This window comes from Archocentrus centrarchus, chromosome 21, assembly GCF_007364275.1.
Source record: "Archocentrus centrarchus isolate MPI-CPG fArcCen1 chromosome 21, fArcCen1, whole genome shotgun sequence".
NCBI lineage: Eukaryota > Metazoa > Chordata > Actinopteri > Cichliformes > Cichlidae > Archocentrus > Archocentrus centrarchus.
In genome coordinates this window covers 4,103,262-4,111,974 of record NC_044366.1, presented here as the reverse complement: position 1 = coordinate 4,111,974, position 8,713 = coordinate 4,103,262, and the positions used below count along the sequence as shown (strand labels likewise).

General features: G+C 45.2%; 2 protein-coding genes across 2 annotated transcripts; one reads left to right on the top strand and one right to left on the bottom strand.

Moving 5' to 3' along the window:
* Positions 1 to 1,414: 1,414 nt before the first annotated feature.
* On the bottom strand, positions 1,415 to 5,006 carry maip1 (matrix AAA peptidase interacting protein 1). Its single transcript, XM_030757375.1, has 5 exons — positions 4,380 to 5,006; positions 4,235 to 4,306; positions 2,776 to 2,902; positions 2,104 to 2,251; positions 1,415 to 2,023 (listed from the first exon to the last, which is right to left on the bottom strand). Exons 1-5 carry the CDS (start codon positions 4,692 to 4,694, stop codon positions 1,945 to 1,947), a joined length of 741 nt encoding a protein of 246 aa, XP_030613235.1. The 5' UTR covers positions 4,695 to 5,006; the 3' UTR covers positions 1,415 to 1,944.
* Positions 5,007 to 5,257: 251 nt separating this feature from the next.
* On the top strand, positions 5,258 to 8,378 carry tyw5 (tRNA-yW synthesizing protein 5). Its single transcript, XM_030757374.1, has 8 exons — positions 5,258 to 5,534; positions 6,533 to 6,687; positions 6,759 to 6,828; positions 6,914 to 6,958; positions 7,059 to 7,196; positions 7,324 to 7,411; positions 7,617 to 7,733; positions 7,815 to 8,378. The coding sequence occupies exons 1-8, from the start codon at positions 5,454 to 5,456 to the stop codon at positions 8,126 to 8,128; spliced, it is 1,008 nt and encodes a 335-aa protein (XP_030613234.1). The 5' UTR covers positions 5,258 to 5,453; the 3' UTR covers positions 8,129 to 8,378.
* The last annotated feature ends 335 nt before the right edge of the window (positions 8,379 to 8,713 follow it).

The window sequence follows — 8,713 nt, the reverse complement described above, 5'->3', positions numbered from 1 at the left end:
AGAAATGGCCAAGTGTAGCAGATTTTTTTTTTCGTATTTTATCCTGTTGTATCGTAATTGACCTTTATTTATATGTATGTATTTTTTTTTCAACCATTTAAAAAAGGTCATTGAGGTCATAATTAAATAACTGAAAATTGTACAGCCCATCACATTAAGAAGGGCCACTCTGGGTTTACAAAAAGTAACACAACTGGGAAAAAAATATTTGAAATTAAAGTCATAAATTTGCAAAAAAAACAAAAGCAACCTTGGATCATTTTTTTTTTTTTTTTTTTTTTTTTAAATGAGGAAAAAACAAAGAGTTATCACCAGTGGAAACAATGTTGGTCCTTCAGTTTGCAAGTTTGGATCTTCATCATACCAAAAATACCACCAGGACTTTTTTCCCCTTGAAAATCTGATTTTAGAATTTCAAGAAAATATTTTTTCCTTTCATAAATGTTTAACCCTTTTTTTCTCATAAAATTTGAATGCAAATAATTCAGACTAAATCATTTAAATTCAAAACTGCAGAATTTCAGCAAATAGGGACTTTAAATGTCTGTGACTGGTAAAGGGAGAGAGCTGGCTGCTGATGCTGAAGATGGAGCTGTCAGGTAGGAAGACCTGAGAGAAGACTGATGGATGCAGTGGAGGAGGACATGCAGAGGGTTGGTGTGAGAGAGGAGGATGCTGGGATAGGGTGAGCAGCCAAAAGAAGGAAAGAATGGAGAAAAGAAAAGTGTGGAACAGTGGTGAGCACTGTTGCCTCACAGCAAGAAGGTCCTGGGTTTGAATCCACTGGCTGCCTGGGGCCTTTCTGTGTGGCGTCTGCATGTTCTCCCCACAGTCACAGGACATGCACGGGGTCAAAGGGTGATTCTTAATTGACTGTGAGTGAGTGCGAACGGTCGTCTGTGTTAGCGCTGCAGCAGACCGGTGACCTGTCCAGGTGTCCTGCACCTTTCACCCTCTGACAGCTGGGATAGGCTCCAGCCCGTGACCCACAATTAGATAAGTAGAAGAAAATGTATATAAAGAAATGTGCAGAAAAGTATACTGACCCTATACGGGTGACATGGTGGTGTGCTGAGGTCATTCTGAGTTAAACAACAATAACAAGCCAAATATTTTCTGACATTAAATTGGTAAATTTACTAGAAAACATCCAAATACTTGAGGAAAAAAATGTTAATTAATATATACACATTATCATCAAAATGTGAAAAAAGTCTAGTAAAAAAAAAAAATTTGAGAATTTGCTAAAGTTAAAGTCGTGAATTTATATGAAAGTTCAGAATTCAGTAAATGAGTTTTCTAATCTTGGAAATTGAGGTTTTTTCCTGAAAAATATTCCCATCCAGTGGTTTTACTTTTTTTAACCCAGAACGTTTCCTGATACACAACAAACAAACAAACAAACATCACATCCTTCATTCCTCAAATCTTTAATAAAACCAAAACACCTGCTGCAGCTGCAGGAAGCTGCCTTAACCGTCAGACATGTGTACTGTGTGTACTGCATGTACTGTGTGTACACACACCACTCTGTGTGGGAAGAACCTGCCGTGTACATCTTTATCGCCCACGGTTACAGAGGCAGACGTCGGTCCGTCTTCTCTGAAAAACGCTGAAAGTGTGAGTTTCCTCTCAGGGAATGATTTCAGCTCATAACAGGTTCAAGCTTTTAAAAACGAGAGCGCACAGCAGCAGATCTAAGACTGAAAAATTAAAAACGAATCGCTGGATTCAGTCACGCCAACAGACTGCTCTGCTTAGTGTTCGCTGGGAAAAGTTTACGGCATCAGGACCATCAGGGTTTGTTTGGCTGCGACTGGCTCCTGTGTCTTTTCTGTGGGAAATTGTGGATAAATCCAGCTTAGTCCTTTCCATGAAGGAGTTGTGCCTCACTCCTGCTGTGTGGATAACCTGGAGCTGTGACCGTTTTCCTTTCAAACCACCTCAATCCAAAAGCTTGGAGTGCTCTATCCTCGTGATGATCCAGTCTGGAGGCACTCCTTTAGTAAACTCCCTCTGGAATCTGTCAGAGGGACAAAGGGAACGATCAGAAAGACTCCAAGTAACAGAAAAGTGTACAAATAAAATGAAGAAGGTACTCACTCATAAATTGCTGTAAGTAGTCTCTTAGTTTCTGCTTCTCCCTCTCTGACGCCCACCTGAAAGATACGGGTTCCCTCCATGGAGTCGTCAGGCAGGTGCGCGCTCGTCAGATACCAGAAACGCATCAGGATGCTGACGAACTTCCTACCTGAAAATACACATATTTGTTTCTGTTTATACAGATATAAACACAGAAAGCAAAGCAATCGCGGAGCTTTTTTCCTGAGCGTCTCATCTTTTCCAGCTTTTCCCTCTCTGTGATCTGGGAGTGGATCAAACCGCTGGGAGGCCCATGAGTGGGAGTCAGCTTATCACAACTTAAAAACGTCTCGATGCTCCTCTTTCCCCTCACGCTCCTGCCAGTGGAGGCATACAGCTGCCCCCCTCCCTGAGCCTGGATCAGCTGACAGCAGGTTCTTAAATTAAATCCTTAAATGATTGTTTGGCAAAAGCTCTCAGTGCGCCTCTTTATATTATTTAACACACTGCCAGAAATGAACCCGAACCCTAACCGGTGATACAGCACCTCAGTTTCGGGCGGTATTGTGAACAGCTGGGTAATCACAGCCGTCTGTGTCACCAAATTGAGAAGAAGCCCTCGAGCAGGTTTTAGGAACGTCAGATTTTCTCACCCTGCCAGTAAACGGGCTACTCACAACACTTTGTGTTTACCATTGTCATCGTAGAAGATTCCCACGTCCCCGGGAGTTGTGTACATGATCTCATCGGGTTCTGCAGACAGGGCTTTCTTGTAGTTGGAAGGCAGCAGGTTGCACTTTTCCTCCAGCTTCCCAATCAGCTACATGGATGAGCAAATCAGAAGGAGAACAAACAGGGTGTATGCAAGAAGCACTTCAAAACAGATGTCCTGATTACTGCACGTTTAGTAGTAAACCCCTGAAACCACTGGCCTCATTTGCTATAACTATGCAGATGAAAGTATTATTTTATTGTCCATCAAGGTGACTTATGACTGATTTTCAAGTGTTTTTAAGGCCCTCAGCAGACTGTGTGCCCTTCATACATCTCTATTCTCTTAAACCTTTCTGCTTATCCACTCTGTAGCCTGAAGCACAAAATGCAGACAAACTGACCAGACAGAAGAAGGAAAAAAAAAGCATGATTTTGTAAATTATGGTTGCCTATCTGAGGAGGGTACACCTGATCATATGACCAATCATTTACTGCACTACCCCTTGGTTTCCCAGTCACGGACACCAGACTTCCTCCTCCTCCTCCCAGCCACCACCTCCACTTCCTCCTGAGAGACAATCTCTGAAGCGTGTCCTGAGTGGCCTCTCAGATCTCCTCTGGATGTCTGAACCATCTCATCTGACTCCTTTTGGTGTAGAGAAGCAGATCCAGATGAATTCAAATGTTGCCTCTGTCTCTGTGAGACCTTCTCACCAGATAAAGTCTGTGTTGAAGAACTCTTTGCTGGGGTGGATGTAGATCAGGTCATCTAATATGAAGGTCAGTGGTTCGACCCCCTCAGCTGAGGCCGCCCCCCCCTTAGACATCGGTGCCTTGCAGGGTGATTGGCAGCCCAAACTGTCTCCTCACATCTCGGCCACGCCCATAATCTCCATGGCAAGTTCCTCAATTGTCACCAGCAGATAAAAAATGCTGCGAAAACTCAAAGCACAACGTAAGGTTTTTTGGGGAGACAATAACGTGATAGAACAGCTGACAGCAAACATGTAGCCATAGAATTATGAATCATGCGATTAATTGGCTGCATGTTTTTCTCCCTCACAGAATCGATCAGTCCGTCAGGGTTTGGTTTCACTTCCGCAGCTGTTCCGTCACCGTCTCCCAAAAAAAACTTCCGTTGTGTTTTGCGTGCTTTTGAAGCATTTTTCTATTTGCTGGTGTTTTCTTAAGCTGCAGTGCGTTTGACCTCTCAGGGGGGCGATGGGAGCTGGGTGTAACCCCCCCCCCCCCCCCCCTCCACCACCATTAGAGCGCTTTAAGTATATTAGATGCTAAAAACTTTGAGCTTTTAAGCCACCTAAGTAACATTTTAATAGCGTTTAAACTCTTGCGCAGCCACTTTTCATGTAAATCACCTGTACCCCACCCCCTCCCTGATAACCCCGGGTGAACCTGTGCATGATGCGGGTGCACTCACGTCTTTAGCTACGAGGCCCTCCAGGGCTTCAAACTGGCACCGGGACAGCAGCCTGGAGACGTGCGAGAAGGCCTGCGGGAGACAGCACAGCATCATCATTACTGAGTACAGGCCCGGAGGGACACTGCAGCCGAGCCGCACACACCTGCTTCGCCCCCTCCGTGAACTCCTCTATGCTGAACTCTCTGTCGAAGTAGGTTCTGATGAGGAAGTAGTAGATCCGGGTGCGGAACCAGATGAATGGGTTCGGGATGCCGACCACCACCACCTTCTGGTGCTTCTTCTGCTCTCCCTGGTCCGAGCTGTAGGGACGGACCGCTGTGGTAGCAGCGGCGAGAGAAGAGGGGGCCGGCCGCGTGTTACCGGGCCGCTTCAGGACGAACCGCTCTTTTAAAAGCAGCCGGCTGAGGCTAAATGTTGACGGCAGCCTGTAACAACCTCTGATCATGGGCAGCGCCATCTTTTTCTCTCCGTTCACTGAAGCCCGAGCCTCTAAAAATGCGGGGAATTGCCGCTCTTAGAACTTCAGGGTTCATGGGGGGCGCTCAAGAAATCGTCCAGACTGTATGGGGGGCCAAAACACCCCCCCCCCCCCCCGTTTTAACTGCACTTCTAGTATCTACTTATCGTTTGAAAACGGGGTCCTCGAGCAATAACCGCCCAATCAGCACGCATTAACAAAATGTTGGTGTTTATGGGCAAAACCGGCTTCCTGTCAGAAAAACTAACGGGCATATTTTATTTTAGGTCGAACTTATTATCAATGCTGCGCCTGTAAAGACAAACTAAAATTTAAAATAAAATAAAACGTGGACTCTTTTGTCTAACAGCAGGTGTAAAAATATCATCTTTGTTTTGGGCTAGCCACCAGCGCCCTCTGTTGCTCCGGCGGCTGAGTTGCAGCTAATTTCGATACAATTGATTAACAGGAAGTGGACGGTCTTCCCCTGTATCGGCTCTGGCTGAAGCCTTTTTGTCCGTGCTCTTGTATCTTACGGCTAGAAACACGTAGCGCGTTAGAAACATACAAACCAATTGACAGAAACCACAGAGCCAGTGACGTAATTTTTAATAGCGCTATAAGAAAGCCCTCTAGTTCAGCGTAATTCAGCGTTTATTGTGCTTTTATTTAAAGTCGATCTTTATACAGTAATGTCTCGTTTCTATGGGGAACGCTAAGAGTGTAACACCCGGTGTGAGCTGCATGAAATCCTGTTAAATGGCGCTCCAGGAGAAAATACCTGTGCCGGTGTTCTCAGAAGCAGGCAGGGAGGAGTTTGTGAGGGACATTTGTCCACAGGTGAGATGGATCAGAGCTTCAGCAGCGTTTCACATATTTTTACCTCTGCACCGCCTGTAATCCAGCAGCTTCTCTCTGCCGCAGGAAACCGGAATGTTTGACCCCATATAAATACAGTTTAGAAGTAATAACACAGAAGTTTAAGCAGTAAAATAAAGTAAAACCGCTCACTATACAGAATAATAACGTATAGGATTCATCAGGAGGTAATTTGAATGATCCGGTTAAAAGGCGTATTCTTAAAGGATGTGAAGTTGGGGTAATGAGAGAGTGTGTTTCACTTCTCCCTCCTAAATCTCCAAATGAGATTCACAGAGCTAAACCTCAGGCTGAGGTTTCATTTGGGTGATCCCATTTTTCATAGATTCAACTAAAGAAATGGGAACAAATGATGTGTTTTTGTGACAGGCTGCCAGTAAAGAGCCTAAAGATAGAATTTAAGTTCATGTCTGTTATGTGTGGGCACAACCCTGATTCAACCCTTGAGTTAGGAGCCTTTTTTATGCTTGAATGATTCAGAGTTCAGAGGTCTAACAAACAAAACATTCCTCTGAAAATGATCCGGTCCGAGGACTGGAGTGAAAAAGCAGCCAATGTCCAAAGAAAACCTTGAAAGATCTTCTGAAAGCTGGAGAGCTGCTGCTCACAACCACTTAAAAAAAATAACAGCAAAATCTGAAGAAATGAGGGGCGGCCTGAGGCTTTTATAGAGCAGAGGAGATGCAGACCTTTTAAAAGGAAATGATGAGGAAATACTCAGTTTAACCTGCAGAGTAAGTTACTGAAGCTTGTAATAAGAAAAACCCTTCTTTACTCAGTATGTTTAAATTCATTTGAAATGATCCCCTTGTTTCTTTCAGATTATAATTAATTTTCTCAGGTGGGGATCAAATAAATTCCTTAAGTTTTGGATCTCAGGCTCACTGATTTGAACTGAGACAGGCTGTGAACGCTGAGGCTGGAGTAAAGTGTGTCCTGGGGGTTTATTGTTCCTGCAGCGCAGACCGGCCGTGCTGAGAGGCGCGTCTCTGGGTCCCTGCCTGCACAAGTGGACGGTTGATTATCTTGGACAAAAAGGAGGAGACAAGGAGGTGAAGATTCATGTATCCACGGTGCCACAGATGGATTTCCTTCATAAGAACTTCGTCTACAAGTGAGCTGACACACACACACAGACACACACAGCATAAGTCTTCAGACTTCTCATCTGCTCCATGTTGACAGGACTCTGCCATTTAATGAATTTGTGAAAAGAGCATCAGAGAAGAAACACTCGGACTTCTTCCTGAGCGAGGTAAGGATCAGAAAGAAGTAATAAAGCACAGTGTCTTAAATTACAAATTATTCTTTTAATGAGAAACTCCTCGGTTTGGTTCCAGGATGAGAGCTACTACCTTCGATCGCTGGGGGAGGACGTCCGAAAGGTACGAGGAAGGGAAAAATGTCCTCACTTCAACTCAACAGTTCGATCATTTAATCTGGGAAAAAAGAAAAGAAACGGCCGCTTCCTCTTCCCTCCTGCAGGAACCGGCTGACCTGAGCAAGCAGTTCCCGGACTTGGCGAAGGACTTTCACATGCCGGACTTCTTTGAACCCGATCGGTTCTTCTCCAGCGTGTTCCGCATCAGCTCCCGCGGGCTGCAGCTGTGGACGCACTACGATGTGAGTTTTACAGGCAGCTGCGCAGGACCGGAGGAAAGCCCCACCATCAGCACCGAGTGCGGTCTTCAGTGTGTAAGTGGTGTATTTTTACTAAACAAACACGTTCTTCTCTTCTTGGTTCCTTTAGGTGATGGACAACCTGCTGGCTCAGGTGACCGGGACAAAGAGAGTGGTCCTCTACAGCCCCCAGGATGCATTGCACCTCTACCTGTCAGGTTAGTGGCTACAAATCACCAAATTAGCCGAACAAAGCATGCAGCTCATTCATGTTTATGCAGGTATAGACTGTATTTAAAAGATGGACACAAGCACCCATTGGTTTTGGATTCAGCATGAGCGTTTTGGTTGGTGCCATGTTGGTTTTTGAAGATGTAGGTTCGAGTTTGGGTTAGCAGCATGTTTCCTGTCGTTTCCTGTCAGGTGATAAGTCGGAGGTTTTGGACATTGATGCCCCGGATCTGAAGCGGTTTCCTGAGTTTGTGAAAGCAAAGAGATATGAGTGTGTGCTGGAGCCTGGAGACCTGCTCTTTATCCCCGGTAGGTAGAGCGGTCCGTACCTCCTACAGCCAATCTCAGCAGCAGAAATTTCACTCAATCCAGCGTCCTCGTTTTCCACAGCTCTGTGGTTCCACAACACCCTCGCTCTGCAGTTTGGAGTGGGCGTTAATGTGTTCTGGCGCCATCTACCTGCAGACAGCTACGACAAGAAGGACCCGTACGGCAACAAAGACCCCGTGGCTGCAACGCGAGCCCTTCAGGCACTGGAGAGGGCGCTTCACACTCTGGATGAACTGCCAGACGACTATCGGGACTTCTACGGCCGGCGCATGATTCAGCGCATCCAGACGAGGACGTTCTGCCACAGAAATGCAGACACACAGCAGGACTCTGAGACTACGTTACCCAGCAGGCCATTTACTAAACCTGGATGAGTTCAGAGACATGTGAAGGATCCAATAAAGCAGCATTGCTTTGCTCAGCATGGAGGATGAACGCTGATTATTTTGGACTGTATGTTGTGTAAAAATGGAAACATGAAAGTGCCAGAAACCACCGGAGGCTGAGTCAGACCCCACAGACTATCACGTTAAAATGTCCAACTTTATAAAACATGGACGCAGCTCATCTGTTTACAAATTTAATAAAGCTTAAAGTTTGAATAAAAAGGGATGTGGCCACTTCTGGATGGCGACTCGGCGGCTTGTTGTTTGTGGCGTTGCTGTGTGCTGATGCATCACAGTTTTCAGCATAAAGAAATTCACAACTGTGAAATTATGGAAGTGAAAAAAATGCAGTTCATCTGACTTGATGAGCTGATGACAGTACTGTGCAAAAGTCTTGAGCCACCTGTTATAGTTTGCTGCTGGACTTTATTTTTTTAAGTGGTCTTCAGCATCAGTTCTCCAGCTTTCTGAAGGTCTTTCAAAGTTTTTCTTTGGACATTTGCTGCTTTCTCACTCATTTTCAGTCCAGTCCATGTTCCTGACCATTTACATTTTAAATTTGTTAAGCCACTT